This window comes from Sceloporus undulatus, chromosome 2, assembly GCF_019175285.1.
Source record: "Sceloporus undulatus isolate JIND9_A2432 ecotype Alabama chromosome 2, SceUnd_v1.1, whole genome shotgun sequence".
Classification (NCBI taxonomy): Eukaryota; Metazoa; Chordata; class Lepidosauria; order Squamata; family Phrynosomatidae; genus Sceloporus; species Sceloporus undulatus.
The window spans coordinates 197,264,274-197,281,527 of record NC_056523.1 but is presented as its reverse complement, the minus strand read 5'-3'; the positions used below and the strand labels follow the sequence as shown (position 1 = coordinate 197,281,527).

General features: G+C 41.2%; 1 protein-coding gene across 10 annotated transcripts in view; it reads right to left on the bottom strand.

The window, feature by feature from the left end:
- NFIX (nuclear factor I X) overlaps positions 1 to 17,254 on the bottom strand; it is a 321,990-nt gene that overhangs the window by 25,806 nt on the left and 278,930 nt on the right. For 5 of the 10 annotated variants that reach the window (XM_042448603.1, XM_042448604.1, XM_042448605.1 and 2 more), the window contains 3 exons: positions 10,985 to 11,107; positions 4,860 to 5,035; positions 258 to 405 (listed from right to left, as the gene is read on the bottom strand). In XM_042448603.1, the coding sequence (XP_042304537.1) occupies positions 258 to 405; positions 4,860 to 5,035; positions 10,985 to 11,107 (447 nt within the window). The remainder of the gene's footprint in view (positions 1 to 257; positions 406 to 4,859; positions 5,036 to 10,984; positions 11,108 to 17,254) is intronic. The other 5 variants (XM_042448609.1, XM_042448610.1, XM_042448608.1 and 2 more) reach the window with 4 other exon arrangements.

Genomic DNA, 17,254 nt, shown 5'->3' with positions numbered 1-17,254 from the left:
TCTATAGTGTGTCCCTTCCTTCCTCTTTATCTCTCTAGTGGTTTCTCTACTGCAGCTCTTCCTTCTGCATCTGTCACTGTGCGTATTCTTCTCTGTTCCACTTTGCCTTTCCTTTCCTTTGAGTCTCTTCCTTCTCCTCTGCCCCTTACTTCTGCCTTGCTCAACCCCTAGTGAAGGACTGTGGAGTGGGGTGGTTGGGAGAGGGTGACTCTGTTTTATTTTGCTTGATGGTTCGGGTTACACTGGGGTCCACTTACAGGGTGACGTTGGTGTCGGCGCTCCGCCCTCTGGGTTAGTGCTGGTGGATTTTGTATCAGGCATTGGAAGGGGCACTGGTCTGGCCACAGGTGGTGGCGGCGGCAGCAAAAATGACCCCGTGACTTTGCCCTGGCCGCTACCGTTAGGCTGCGAACAACATAAATACAGTGATGCATGAACGAGACAAGGCAACGTTAAAGATGCAGTATCTGCTGGCAGCTCTCAGGGCTGAGAGCAAGGGAAGGGATTTCAATTTAGGTTTGATGAGGGATCCTTTTTTCTCCCCCTTCTTTTTCTTTTAAAATTATGTCTTGGTTTGAAATCTTTCCCATGCCTCCCTCAAATCCTTATTGCCTTGCTATCCTTTCCTCATGAACATGTAAATTCTCCATTCTTGTTGCAAGAAATCCAGACCTCAATGGGTATCCAGTAGTTGCCAGTGTACCAGCATGATTGGCAGATTTGAACGATGACTCCTCCGTTCCAATGACAAGACGTGAAAACCAGATAAGAATTATTCCCTACCACATATCACTGCAAAACATGTTGTCAACACCATAGATGATAAGCTCTATTGCCAATGCTCTTCACTGGGCACCCTGACACATGACTGGAATGGATGAGTAGCCTGAAACAGTAGTGCAACTAGATCCATATGGCTGCCAAGAGAAAGTGACTGAAGCAACAGATGTCTCAGTAGTGAGAGGATACACTGCCTCCCCTTAGCTTACTGACTCTGGAGATTTTGGTTCCTAAGTTGTCCTGCCTATACAACCATGTGTATCCTTTGTTCACAACTCTAACCATGGGGGGAAAAGTGCCTTGGTATATGCTAAATATGTACACAAAACTCCCATCTCAGCAAATGCTCACTGTAGAGTGCCACAAAGCATGAGTCTGGACCTTAGAAGGCAACATGAGATTTGTAGCAGCCATACAGGCCCATCTTCTCAATTCAGAATCTTAAAATTTCACCACTTAGATGAAATTTCTCTTTAAAACCCTTTTTGAATAAAAATGTGAAATCCAGTTAGATCGCAGAATTGGCAAGCTGTGGCTACAAGAAAACACCTAATCTATCAATGTTAGCAGGGTTTTTGTTTGTTTATTTTTTGGAAAACTGTTCTTCCTCAGTTCAGTTTTCCCTTGTCACAAGCAATCTAGCAAAAAGACAGGAATTGTTACCATAGGATTCCACATTTGGGACTGTCACGTATGGCAATCAAAGTCAGAAAGTGTGTCCAATTCATGACAACTAAACCATAAGTAGAAAATGGGTATCTTTTCTGAAGAAATGGATTCCCAAATGAATTAACTGGCTCCTGACTTTCTTAGCCCTGGGAAAATAAGTAGAGGCAATAGTTTCCTTTCAGAAGAAGCCACAATGAATGGACCTTCCTTGCTTTCTTCTGTTCACCAGCTTGTTCCCCTGGATTTTATGTTTTTCCTATGTAGCTCCCTCTCCTAATTAGGTCCTGGAAAGATTCTAAGGGATTCAAATCTTCACTTTATATAGCTATCCAATGCTATGTGGTCTCCATGAATCAGGAGACAAGGTGTGATCCAAGAAATACTTGGACCCAGCAATGTTGGCAAGTCATCACAAGCCTGATCATGGTGATGCCTTGACTTTCAGTTCTTGAAATAACTCTATTGCTTGATCTCTATTGTTGTTTCACTGCTACTCTGGGTGTCCTGGAGTAGTGGCATACAACCATTAAACCAGGACAGTTAACCTTGAGTTGAGATCTATGTCAATTGTTGACAAAAGTTAAGGAATGCTATGGAAATTTAAAAAGTCTTGTTTGCTTCTTTTTGTCTGTTTCTTATCTCAGGATGACATGGGCACTTTCCAGACCGCCCAAAAGGGCGGTCTGGTGGCCCCCTCATTTGCTGCGTGGAGGAGCCTCAGTGGCCAAACCACGCGACTCCTCCGCGCAGCAAAAAGAAGCCGCAAAAAGCAGCTTCTTTTTGCGGCGTGTTAATGACGCCGCAAGTCGCCAATAGCGCACTTGTGACGTCATTAACACGCTGTGACGTGTGGATGCTAAGCGTCCACTACGTCAAAATGGCGGCGCCCATGTAGAATGGGTGCTGCCATTTTGTACGTGCCGAGCACGTGCTAGGGTTGGGGGCGTCTGGAAAGGACACCCCTTTCTAACCCTAGTACATGCCAAGCATGTACTAAGGTGCCCGTCTGGAACGGGCCGTGGCTAGTCTTCTAGAATATACCCTAGTAAGACTGAAGACTTTGGGGCTTGTTGCTCAGTGGAGTCACTGCTACTACACTAGCTCCTTTCTCTCAAAGTGCTACATATTTTAAAATGAGGAAATCACACAACATTGCATTCAGCTCACTGCACATTTTTGTGCTGTCTTCTCAGCTTTTTCAGAACTGATATGTAGCACTGGCAATAGCATACATTTCTATACCGCTTCATACTAAACTCAGCACTCTTTAAGTGGTTTACAATGTGTAAGCCCCCAACAAGCTGGACACTCATTTTACTAACCTATGAAAGAATGGATGGCTGAGTCAACCTTGGAGCAATGGGATTGAACTCACAATGTTGTGACTGCAGTACTGACAATTAACCACTGCACCACCAGGGTTTAAATAAATACTTAAATAAAATGCAACACCAAGAGTAGTCTGTCTAGTGTTGTTAGGTAATGTACTGTTAAGGCTTTTAATGGGTATTGTGCCTTTAATCAAAAGCTTCAGACCTCTGTTTTATAATCAGTGCAGTGAGGACCATCTTGTCTGTTAACTTCTGATCCTGTTGATACATGAAAGCAAAACTACTGCTTTCTCTGTAGCAATAGCGATAGCAAGTACATTGCTATATTACTTATCAGTGCACTTAAGCACTTCCTAAGCAGTTTACAAAGTGTAAGCTAATTGCCCCCAACAATCTGGGTACTCATTTTAGCAACCTCAGAAGGATGCAAGCCTGAGTCGAGCTTGAGCCCTTTTGCTGGTATTGAACTAGCAACCTTATGGTTTATGAGTGAGTGGCTGCAGTATAGGCATTTAACCACTGCGCCACCCGGACTCATACTATTTTGTTATTTTTCATATATTACAAAATGATATAGCTTTTTTGCTGCCGCAGAAAGAAAAAATACAACTAAACAAGTAATTTATACATATGCTGGTTGGGTACATCATTTAACTAATTAAAAAGTAACAGAGGAGTGATTTGTTACTAAGCTTCAGCTACACTTGAACAGAATGCAGTACCATGGGCAAAATCTATAAAAAGTAAACTTTCAATTAACATTACAGGGTATCTCTTCTAAATATGACATACATATGTGTAAATATTATGGGGCAAGTTTCCTTATATGGATAAAACATTGCTGGTTAATGCTATGGTCAAGTAAATGCACTGTGGAACTTTCATTTTGACTCAATTCCTAGAAATGCCTTAGTACTTTTGAAGGGCTCTAATGTGGAAGACATTTTTATTTAATCAATTCTTTTCAAGAGGGCTTAAAGACAAAAGAATGTTTCTACTCTAATATTCTTCTTAGCTCACAGAAATCGGAATAGATTGCCATGCCAAGTGATGTGGGGGTGGCACTTTTTAAATTTTATTTTTATTTACTTATTGAATGTATACCTTGCCTTGCTCCTGGAATGGGAATGGGAATACATTTATTCACAAATTGTGTCCTCACATGCCAGGCCACTAGTGTTTCCATTAATGGTGGTTCTCAAACTGGACCAAACATTGTCTGTCTGTGTGTGTGTGTGTGTGTGTGTGTGTAGAATTTCTGTGACAAACCAAATCACTTAAGAAAGTTAGACTCAAAAGTAAATTAAAACTCATCCATGCTGCAACACACGTCTTAGAAGATTCCTTGTTTAAAAGCCCACAGTGCCGGAAAAGTTCCATCTTGCAGGTCCATTGATTCTGCTGCTACCAACAAAGTTGCATTGCTTTACATTACTGATCCTGCCACCTTCACAAATTTCACAGGCTATACATTTTCTATAATGTGCTCAGCTTAGTCCTCTGGGATTTTCCTGTGTCCAGGAACCCCATATACTTCAAGTTCCTAATAACTCAAGGTCCTTCCAAAACATTTCCTGTGATGAAAAGGGTGGCAGACGAGGAAGGGACAGAGGAATAGGGTGACAGGACAAAAAGCCTGTCTGGGCCACACAGATCCTTGTCACATCCTATACAAGATGAAATGATAGGAAGAAGCCCATCTTTTAAGAACATGGCATCCCCCTCACCCATGTTTAACAAATCTATTACAATATCCTGGCTGTCCTCAGGGTTGTTCTCCCCTACCTGGATCCCTGTCTATTTTTCACAGCCAAGGTAAGTTTCTAAGAGCAAGCCAGTGTTTCAGACTGCTCCTTCACTGAAAAAGGGCCTATTCTGTCAGACCCACAGGACTATAGAATAGTGCTTACAGTGTTACTGACTCCCTAGGAAGGCAGGCAGGCAGGCAGGCAAGGCAGCCAAGGCAGACAGAGGGAGGGAGGGAGGGAGACAGAGAGGGAGAGGAGGCAGAGAAAGGCTGTAGGTCAGGTTTCTGGTGGGACTGGCCGGCATCCCTGGGCTGAGGTGCGAGGCTCTTACCTGCCCGGAGCCCTGGCCTGAGCCATCCGAGCATACAAACTGCACAAATTCCTTCAGCGAGTCCTGGCCGTGGTGGTGGTGGTAGCGGATGGTCGGGTGTGTGAAGTAGGGGCTGGACTGTTGGATGATGGAGGTTGACGGGAAGTGCAGGGCCGACGCTGTGGCACGGGGGCTTCCTGGAGAGTGTAAGGACAGATGGACAGAAACACAGAGAGAAGCAAAAAGAGAGGGAGAGAGAGAAAGAGGGAGAGAGAGGTGGAGAAAGAAAGAGAGAGAAAAAGAGGGACAGAGAAATGTCAGTAACAACCCCCATGCCATGCTGCTTTCATTTCACACAGCCCAAAAGCCACCTGCACCAATCATATTTGCCCAGGCCTCAGCTGAACAACCAGCCCATGTCCTTGTTGTAAAAGACAAAGGGTGCCATTCTGTCTCGGTTTTTTGGAAACAATAGTTTATTTGACACTGGCAGTGTGCGGATATTGCTCTATTTCATAAGGGCAAAGACAGGTGAGCATTTGCAAAGATGTGCAAGCAGATGCAGAGGGATTTGACTGTGTGTGTGACACACTCTCAACCTACAAAACATTCTAAACATGCATGCGTTTGTCTGTGTATGTACATGCTGTATACACATATAATCACATAACAGGGATTTAAGATTCTTCTTCTTCTGTACACATAGTTATTCCTTGTCATTTTAAAAGAACTACACCATTTGCTTTATAGGCTATCCTTCTTATACACTGGTTTTAACCAATGACACTAAACCATCTATCCTCATCAGAATGAAGTAGAAGTACGTGTAACTGCATTTTCTTACATTTATCAATTACTAACAGTGACCTCTTCCCTCCTATCCCCTATGTAATTTAAGATTATTTCCATTTATAGTCTTCTGACAATGCTGTACACATCGATGGCACAATATAAATAAAAAGGAATACCTCTTCCCAAAACACCCAAGGGCAAACATGTACAGCATATTCCTTTCTTTGGGAATTTGTTGTTGTTGTTGGTAACTGCCTTCAAGTCAGTCCTGACTCATGGCGACCCTATAGATGAGACATCTCCAAACCTGCCTGTCCTTCACTGATCTGCTTAAGTCTTCTAGATTCAGGTTTGTGATCTCCCTAATTGAGTCTAGCCCTCTGGTGTGTGGTCTTCCTGTCTTTCTACTACCCTCAACTTTTCCTAGGCCCTTATCACATGAGCAAAATTTGAAGTTATCCCAGGGTCAATGTGAAGGCAAAGCAGGGGCAATCATGAGGTTTCAATCAGGAGCCATCTTAAACACAATCGGGGGTCATTCCAGAGTCATTCCAGGGTTAGGTAAATCCTCTTTTCCCCCAAATTTACCTAACCCTGGAATGACCCCGATTGTGTTTAGGATGGCTCCTGATTGCGTTTGGTGTCATGTGATAAACAAACCTGAAACCCCATGATTGCCTCTGCATTGCCTTCACATTGCCCCTGGGATAACTTCAAATTTTGCTCGTGTGATATTAGCCCTAGAATCATTTCTAGTGAGTCATGTCTTCTCATGATGTGGCCAAAGTACAATAGCCTCAGTTTTATCATCTTGGCTTCCAAGGAGAGTTCTGGTATGATCTGTTTGAGGACCCATTTGTTTGTCTTTTTGGTGGTCCATGGTATCCTCAGCCCTCTTCCCCAGCACCACATCTCATATGATTTTTTATTTATTTATTTTTACTGTGTAGTAAACCACATTTCACATCCATACATGGTGATGGGGAATGCCATGGAATACCAGGTAATTCCTTGGGAATTACTGGCATATTAATAACTGATATGGAGAATATGAATCAGATAAGGATCAGCTGCTGTGAGTTGGGGATTTTCTCCCCTGTGTGGCTGAAGACACTTCTACAATACTGCTACAGTAGGCAGATGGTGCAAACTAGAACAGGGTAAAAGGCTGAAGGCAAGGTAGATAGACCAAGACTAGGATGAGCAGCTAGAAAGATGTCAAGAAACTGCCCTCTGTGGTAGGTAAGCATAAAGACAGGAAGAATGAGCTTTAAAAAGAAGCAGAAGTACTTAAGACTATTCTAAAGAAAGCATTTGTATACATAAAAATGTCAAAGAGTATCATGGAGTTTCTGACTAGGAGCTCCCATAAGATGCTGTAACAAAATGCTTCAAAATGATGGAATAAAGAGGATTACAGAAAGCTTTGGCCTTTTCTTACAATGCTAATGGCATGATGACAGCCAGATCTGTGCAGATTCTAAAAGTACTCCTTTAAATCACAAAGGATTTGTAACTGCAAGCCAATTCCTAATTTGCCATTCTGCACTAGGTGGTTGTGCAAACAATGGTAGGATAGCACCAGGGATTTGGAACAAACATCATATTCCATCATTTTCAGAGGTAGTAACGGAGGGGGCATAAGGTAGGGTGTGCTTGCTGGCAATTCTCTGCACACAGATATACACCAGACTACATCTGTGCATAGGGCCCAAATGACACATTATGCAGAAGCGGTGTCTATTTTCCCTATAAAAATCCATCCCCCAGGCTGTTGTTTGCTCCACAAGGGGAGAAAAACCTGCTTTGGGGGGGGGGGTATTTTCATTGGAAATCTGGAATGATGGATTGGATGGAAGGATTAAACATCCCCCACCCCACGACAAACACAAGCTGAATGATATCGGAAGCTCCTGAAAACGCATTTTATTAAAAGAGAAAATCTTGGGAAACCTAATTCTAGACCTTTTATATAACATGTAGTTAGGACATTAGTTTCTGCATATAAGTGATACCCTGCTCCTGCCTACTCCTCCCCAAACAAGCTTTCCTCAAAATACACAGCCCAGTTTTAACACACTTCTGTTTTTGTTTTGTTTTTTGGTATTGTTTCATAATGTATTTTTATGGTTTTGAAAGTCAAATACTTTTATTTTTTTAATAATCTGTGTGGGGCATGTGGAGTATTTCTATAAACAGAAAAATACATTGAGACATTGAAAAGAATAAGCAAAGTGATACTCTTTTCGTTCTCTTTTTTTTACAAACTCCATTTACAATTTAGAGAATGCTTCTTACCTATTGCATTCCTGTTTTCAGAAAAATATGCAAATGTGTTGCCTCGATGACAGTACATGTTACGGTCAAAAGTGTGTGAAGACCAGTGAAATGTGATTTCTACATACAACAAGACTATCTAGAGCACTGAATTTACATCTCTCAGTCTGTCACCCTGACTTTTGATACCTTTTAAAAACAACAAGTTGGATTGTTTTTGTGGGTTTTTCAGGCTATGTGACCATATTTTAGAAGAGTTTATTCCTGATATTTTGCCAGCATCTGTGGTTGGCATCTTCAGAGATGCTGGCAAAACATCAGGAATAAACTCTTCTAGAACATGGCCACATAGCCCAAAAAACCCACAAAAAACTATGGATGCCAGCCATGAAAGCCTTTGACTTCACATAAGAAGTTGGATTGCTTCCATGTTTTCTAACCAACTGCGTTCATGATGTGTTCTTCAAAATTCAAGTCCGGAGTAAGCAGCTTCTTGCCAGTGTTTAACTTACTTCACTTCTATGTGTTTTCTTTCATTTTCTGTGTTTAAACACTGTGCATTTTCTTTACTATACTGTATTGCATAATGTACTTAAAATATAAATAATTATTTTGATGATCATTCTAAACATAAAATACTGCTAGTTATACAACAGCAGGAGTTGTATGAACAGTAGGAAAGCATTTTAAGGTTACAGAGCTAAATTATAGACTTTGATCTCTTCGGTGTAAGGTAATTATTGTGCTGGTACATTCAAGTGGTGCTTCTTCATATTTGGTGTTGTCACATGTCTCCTCCAGGAGCTTCAATAGCTGAGTGGGGATTTGAACCCTGGTCTCCCAGAGTTCAAGTCCAACATTCAAATCACTATACTACACTAGCTTTGCTTCTTATTATAAATTGTTTCAAAATTTGGGATTAGGGTGGAGTTGGCTACAGAGCAACTATCTTCATTACAGGATTAAATTAATCTTAATTTATCTACCGTACTCTAACTCTCTTAAAATGTGACTCCAGGATCTGAATTTGAGAGAAGGTGAAGGACACCGAGACAACTTGGACAGGCTATATAAAATAATCTTTTCCCACTGTGTCATATCATGAGTTCATATGTGTAGAGAGACTAATAGAAATGGGAGACTCAAGCAAACTCTGGCCAGCACATCTCTTTCCCCAAACATGACAAATGGCTCCCATTCTCTACATCTTCATTAGCTGCTTGTCATTTTTTGTTCTTCAACTAATATTAAGTCTTTCATAAAATTGACTCTTTCATCTAAGACAAGATGGAAGGTGTGGGAAGCCCAGTAAGAATCACACCAGCCCACTATGCTTGAAATGCTACCCCTCTCCAAAACCTATTTTAGATTTGAAACTTCAGAGCAGTCCACTTAAGCCAGTTTACTCTGTTCTTTACCGGACCATCAGAGATGCTGCCATAACCTTCACACTTCAGTTCTACACAACACACTGAACATATGCATGCACCCACTGAATATAACTATACGTTACATAAAGTCACCATCTAAACACAAACCACAGCAAAACCACAGCACCATTATCCAAACATAAGCCAAATACAGAACTGCCTCAGCTTTTGTTCTCCCTGGTTTTTATACTTCAATAGCATTCCTCTTATACATACAACCACCTACATGTCTGCAGTGAGCACAGCTAGATATATTCAGCATATACTCTTATATCATGCACACACATTAACCTACCCAAATACTATTCATGATCATTTGTACACAATACCAAAACAGATTCATCATTCATGCTACTTAACACACATACATGCATACACACACCTTTTAAGACATGATTATGTTCTGAATTAGATTAAAATCTCATCTCTGGAAAGTGGCTGGATTTCATGTTTGGATTGGCTGTTTATTTAGGTGCTTACCTGCAAGCCTGAAAGGCCCTTGCTTGGGTGACACAAATGTGACACAAATGGGAAGTGGGAAATAGGGAAAAGGGCCTTTTCTGAAGTGACATTCTGCCTGTGGGAGTACTCTCTTCTGGTTTCTTCTCTACTCCGATCTCAGAGTCATTTTTTAATTCTTCCAAGCATTTTAAACTGGGAGTTTTGTCTAAAGTCACTGCCATTTTGTCTATAGTGACTGGTATTTATGCTGCTTTTCCATTTGCCATTTTACAGTTCACTGTGGATGTTTTATTGTATACATTTTAATATTTTTTGCTGAATTGTTGTGCTTCTCTTTTTATTGTTACACCATCTCGAAAAAGTATCTATCAAGATTGTGTATAAGTAAAATAAATAAAGGATGTGAACTTAGTGCAGCCTCTCAGTTTTTATGCTAACATTTAAAATAGGTTGAAAATAATGTTAGTCCTTAAAAAACAGATTTCTAGAACACTTACTGAAAACTTCTCTAAGTCACCATTACTTCACTGGAGCTTAGAACTCCATTGCAATTGCAAGTCCACCTCAGTGGAAAATCCCAGAGAAACAAGCATGGGATTTTGTTTTTATATAGAAGCAGCAAGCCAATGTAAATGTGTCATACAAACCTGGAAGTATCTCAGTACTGCTTACACTTTCCTGCATTAAAATTTCATATTCCGAAGGCATGTTCCAAATGTATGTTACTAGCTATTTAAATCTAAATTCATCCTGGAACCTCTTTTCCCATACAAGTGTCATATGAATATATCCTACTGCTTGTTTTTTTATTGGATCAAACTACCGGTCTACCTAGCCCGCTGTTGTCACCTCTAACTTGAGGATATCCAAGTTGACCTGGATTAATGAAGCAGGACAACTTGATGTAAGCCCTGCCCTTTGTGTACCATGACAAACGAAAAATTCTCCAGGATGCATTTTACAATCCTTGTGTTAAGCTGCTTTGGCAAAGAAAAGGGAAAGCAAGGACAAGACAGAGAGAGGAAAGGGGAGGGGAAGAAACAAGACAGCAAGAGACCATTGCCAGAACCAACATAGATAAGAGCTCTGATATGCCTCTTCAGGGAGACAGCTCTGTCCCTTGCTTCCCCACTCTGACCCACAATCCACCCATTCCCTCCCCTAAGAAAATGGCTTTGTTCTCACCTGGTCTGACTCCTGCTAGGACAGGCAGCGGGTGGTGGGTGAAAGCCATTCTCGGGGAGGTGGTGTGGGAGGACAGGGCACTGCAGAAATCCAGCTTCCCTGACTTCTTTAAAGAAGCCGGTCCTGGCAAGGAATCAGGGAGAAAGTGCATGGTTTAACAGATGGAAAGATGGATTAGTATTTAGCCGTGCTTTTTTTATTCACTCTTGTGGCCCAGCTCACAATCTGAAAATGCCCCTTTGCCAGGATTCAGCTGACACAGGTCTATGCGACAGAATGTGCAGCAATGACTGCTTTGAAATTTTTGTATCTCTACCTGTTGTTGGGCAGATCTAAAAAAGCAGTTGACACGTATCTGTCTTGCACAAAAGCTGCCAGATTACTGTTCAAGAATTCAGCTGAAACAATTAGTCATGTTCCAACATGTGAAGCCAAAGTAGTGGATGCAAAGACACTGTCATCACTTATTAATGCTATAGCAATTAACAAATAATAAGTGCTAATCTTTGTGAAGAGAGCCTGGAATGATAGTCCAGGAAGAATAGAACTAACCAGTTAGCCCTCTAAAGGAGTTCATTTATTGTCTTGCCTTGCACAGCATTCCTTTGGGTGCATGCTAGTATGTACATTCCTTATCCTCTAAGAACATTGGAAATGGTGGCATATTTTCAAGTATTTTTTTGGACTGCAGCTATCAGGATTTTGGCCAATGTAGTGAATGACCATGCTGCATTGTACAGGGCCTCTGGCAGTTGTAGCCCCAAAAGTTACTTTTCCATTCTCTAGGTGTAGTTCATTTGTGACATTAGATATTGCTATGAATCTACCTATAAGGAACATTGCTTAGGGTTTTGAAAGCCCTCATCTCAAGGTGATGGCAAGCATAAGGGTTATTTGGCCTTCCTTCATTCTAGCTGTCAAAGCAGGATAGAAAAAACTGAGAAAGGAGAATGGAGTCAATGGTAATAACAGAAAACATGTGAGTTCAGCCTTGGAAAATGGTGCAAAGAATATAATCCAAGAGGTTGTGAATTGCCTCTCTGCACACTCCACAGAATGAAAAACTTACATTAACCCTGGTTAATGCTTATCTGCATGACAATTGCTTCTGTTTCTCTAAATTAATAGTAATCAAACATTAATATGAATCTGCTCAAAGGCAATTTAAGCCTCATTTTCTGTCCTTGCAGTTTTACAAAGTTTCATAGACCTGCCACCTCCCTCTATGAACAAGCTCTTAGTTGGTGCCATCAGAATGGACACTGCTATTCTCAGAAGCATATTTATGGCTGAAGGAAAGAAACTAGCTACAGTACAACAACACCCTCCCCCCAATATCTGTGAATTCAGTATCCAGGATTTATTTACCCACATCTGAAAAAAAGAAAGAAAAAGAGTTCCCTCTAAACATTTCTGGTGTGATTTTATGACCAATATCCAGGTCAAGTATGCCATAGTAATGTTCTCTCTAGGCATTTGTAGATCCTCCAGTGTGATTCTATAGTCAGCTCCCAGCTCAAGCATACTATAGAACTACACTGGTGGACATAGAAATGCCTAGAGAAGTGTTCTCTCTAGGCATTTCTAGGTCCTCCAGTGTGATTCTATAGTATGCTTGGGCTGGAAGTCATTTGTCTAACTGAAAATAATAAGAGTTTCCTATTATCCATGGTTTCAGTTATCCACAGGGAGGGTGTGCTTTGCAACTTAAACCCCATGAATATACCAGTCGTACCGTATGACTATCTATTCCTTTTCCAAGTGAACTGACTTCCAGAAATTACCCCTGGCATTTCAATAACCAGAACAGCTGTAACTGCATACTTTGGGATCTTATCCTGATGTATTTTTAAGATGATTTCAATTTCCCTCCCCCATAAATAGTTGAAACCTATAAAGTATGCTGTTTCAAAATCAATTTTTCAACAGCTATACAGACACAAACAGCCCTCTCTGTAGTGGGAACTGGTTTCATAGAGGCACGAAACCACTATCTCTGATGGTGTCATGCCCAAGACTCAGAGAGACTTTCCCACAGAAACTATGAGCATGGTGCTCTTCAACCTACTTCAGCACTACAGAAGCCCCAAGTCTCTCCACCCGGCTATCTCCACACACCAGGTTGTAATAATGACCTACAAAAGCAAGAAAATTCAGCCCATATTTTCCCATAGCTTATTACTCTGTGCTTATTACAGAAATATGACATATCACTACACATGCACAACCTCTGTTAAACTAGTTGTCAATTTTGTAGAGGCAGAATATATAATATCTGGTAATACTTGAGGCATCAGGCTGTTCCTGAGATCAAAGTATATATAGAATACAATTACAACTGGAGAACCATGGAATGTGTTGGTTAGTTCTAAATTATCCATAGTATTTTTTTAAAATGGGTATATAGCCCTTGTTATAAATCAAGGCTCAATGATATAACATATGGGACTTGCATATTTAGCTTTCCCAACATGTCTACCTTAAAGCTATTGCTTGAACTCCAGTTTTACTGAGGGGTGTTGGAGGATGGGGTGATAAACTTTTGCTGCTGTTTGATTAGTATTCCTAACACAGATTTTTTTTTAAAAAGACACCCCCTGAGATTGTTACTAGCAATGCAGCAAAAAATAGAGGCAGGACTAATAGCAGCAGGGGTGGAAATCTGGGAAAGGGTTAAACATTTCTCCCCCAGCACCACTGTCCCATAGAATCACAGAGCTGGAAGAGACCACAAGGTCCATTCAGCCCAACCCCCTGCCATGCAGGAACTCACAATCATAGCACCCTGGAGATGGCCATCCAGTCTCAGTTTAAAAACCTCCAAAGAAGGAGCCTCCACCACCCTCCGAGGGAGTGTCTTCCACTGTTTAACAGCTCTTACTGTCAGGAAGTACTTCCTAATGTTGAGCTGGAATAACTTTTCCTGTAGCTTGAATCCACTGCTCTCAGTCCTGTTCTCTGGAGCAGCAGAAAACAAGCTTGCTCCATCCTCAATATGATACCTCTTTAAATATTTTTTATTTATATACTTTAGTGTTTGCATAAATCTAGAGCTTGGAAATGTTACTCATAACAGGTAATACATTAAAGGCTCTGTAACTATTAATCAAATACATTATCAAGTGTGATTTTAAAATTTTAATTAAAAAAAATATTTGCAGATACCTTCATGAGCCATTGACCTGTAAGTTCAATTTCCCCTCCATGCCACCCAACTAAAAACACCTTCTTCTTTTAAAACCAAAACATAAACTACATGGATAGGCTCTCTAAAACCAAACAGTGCTACAAGAACCCTCCCAGAAATATTAATAATACTATTTAACAAGGCACTCAGGGTTGCCGATGAACACAGATAAGCAGTTGACAATACTATTAGCTGTGTTTGGGAGGCTTCCTGGAGTACTAATAAGAAACTGTTCATGACCACACAGATGAGAGTTCTGGACAGAAAGAAAGAATGAAAGAAGAAAATAACTTTTGAAAATACATAATATTATGTTGCCAAAATTGCACCACAAAAGAGTGGTATCGGCCAGCGGAGACAGATATGCAAGCTATACATCTTTGTGCAGGTTTGTAAGAGATTTTTAAGAGGGAAAAAATGGTGGTGGTGTGTGTGTGTGGGGGGAAGACAATCTAAAATAGTATAAAGAGAACTGAACATATTCAATGGACAAAGAATACAAATTGTTGATTTGTGTTGGAATGGAATATCCTTGAAAAGGGCATGGATGCCTGGCCTGAACCCTGACCAGGAAATTCTGCACTGCAATATTTCTGGGTGCACATCCCAATCCAAAAGAATATTGCCTAGCCAGGAAATGAGAGCCCCTTGCAATTCTGATGCTCCTCCACTTAATTAATGGCTCTTTCACTAATCTATGTCCCTGCCCACAAGCCAATGCATACACAAGCTCTTGTGTTTTCAGCCATCTTTGAATAGATTATTGAAAAATCAGTTTGGTTGTGCAATACAAATAGATGCAGATATCTGCTGAAGCATCAGACAAATGCTGAAATATCAGACTGTAGTTCTTTACCTCAGATCTTCACAGCAGCTAATTTTGTCTGTGTATTCTTACAGCACTGTGGGCTGAGTCTGATTCTACTCTCCACAAGCATATAACCATCCAAGAAAGAAGGCTGTAGATTACAAAATACCATCCCCGTGAATGTACAACAAGCAAAGGGGTGGCCCACCCCTTGAACAGTAGGAGCTGCTATACTGCCTCTTAGGGAAATAGGCTGTAGTTTCAGCGCTTGCTGCTGTCTCTATAATCCAGCACAATCTGGCACTTCAGCAGCAGGCAAGGGGGCCCAGGAGAGAAAAGCCCCCAGCCTGTTATCTCATGCCAGCTGTCTAACACCTGATACCTGTGCACAGGGATGGGGAGGGGGGCTGCCAGCCAGCTGTGAACACCTGTCCCTGTCAGACGGCTGGATGGTCTCCCCAGCTGTTCACACAAGCCCTGCAGCTGTGCTGTTTAATTGGCGATTTGTTGAGATGGCTGGGAACAAAACTCAACAAGACAAAGGGGAGGGGGAAAAGAGAAGAGAAGACACAGAGAGAGGGGTGGGAGAGAAAATGCAATGTGTTTGAATACGACCTGTTCTGCAGCCTTGAGGCTTTTAATGGGGAGTAGACACCTTTGGGATCAAATCATCTAAGCACAACACAGGATAATGTGACAGGATTATAAATGCATAACTAAAAGCCCCATCTAGAGCAGCCCCCAGGTGCAAAGTAGGCTCATTCCCACATCCAGACCCACAGATCAGCTGCACACTGAATGCACTGCAAGCAGAGAACAGGTGCAGTATGGATAGTGCTCAGAGAGGAACTAGGTTAAGAAAACTTGAGCCACATGCTGCCTGGGGAGAGAAGCAAATGGGGAATAAACCTTACAGAGTCAAGCCTCCTCTGACCTGAGGGCAACTGCTTCCTGACTCCAAATATGGCAGCCAAACCTAGGATGGAGCAACACCTTTCCTGAGACCTTCCCACTTTTCACTCACCAAACTATGGCCATCTGTCTTAAGTAAAGGCCAATTCTCAAAGAACTTGTTCATCTCTTGTCATTCCCTTCCTATTCCTGTCCCATTTTGGAAGGCTCTTCAGTTCACTGTTCCATCACCTTCCTAAAAAATAACCTAAAAATAGGCCCCGTACAGACAGGCCAAAATAAAGCTGCTTCAAGTCACTTTGGAGGTATGCTGTTTAAATGATGCATGCATCCTAAGAGTCCCAAAGCCATGCCAAAGCCTAAGGATTGGAGCGTGGCTTTGGTGTGGCTTCTGGACTCTTAGGATGCATTTAAACAGCATATCTCCAAAGTGTCCTGAAGCAGCTTTATTTTGGCTTGTCTGTACAGGCCCATAGTTACACAGTTATTAAATCCACTTCATAGCTATAATCTTTCTATATCATATAGTCAAATTTTAAGGAAAATTACTGTACCTCTGTAAACATACATATAGGGAAGGGTTCCTTTCTCTTGATACATCTGACTTTGTTATTAGCTAAGCCTATTGCTATCAAAAAAACACATTGAAGGTGTTCTGAAGAATAACCAAATTTCTCATGCCAACATATAAAAAGGACATAAAAAAGAACAATGAAAACAGGGCAGCATTAAAACAGTGTTATTCTGAAACCAACTTCCTTCCTTTCTCCAATTGCATCACAGACTCACAATCATTCAGCAGTTGTTGGGCAAATGGTGTAGTAGTCCACAGAAAACCCAGAAAATTACAGAGGGTTTGAAAGGTCACTGGAGTGGGGGATTATTGCAGATGATGAAAACTAGTGATCTCTTAAGTGTATAGTATTCACCCTCACCACAGTTGTGAAAACTGATATTTTCAAACCAAATATAGACTTTGTTTTAAAAACATGATTTCTTCAAAACTGTTTTCTTTTCTGTTGTACAATGGGAAAGGGATACAGGACAATGATCTTATCTGGAATAAAAGGAAAGATACTGCTCAGTAAGTACCAATAATGTAAACTTGAGTCGATCAACTTGGACTCAGGTTGCTTCAGCAAGTTGACTTGGATGCAACTCGGCAATAATGATACACCAGCTCAGCTTGTCTTGTAACTTATATATTTTTAATGACCAGCTTGCTAACATCCTTTACTTTGAACATCAGGCAAGACCTGTCCCCAGAGTACAGGGCACATTTCTTGGAAGGGAAGAGCAAATATATTAGGCAATGGGCTTGAAGCAGAAGGATCTTTCTGAATCTTTTGAAAAGCTTTAGAAG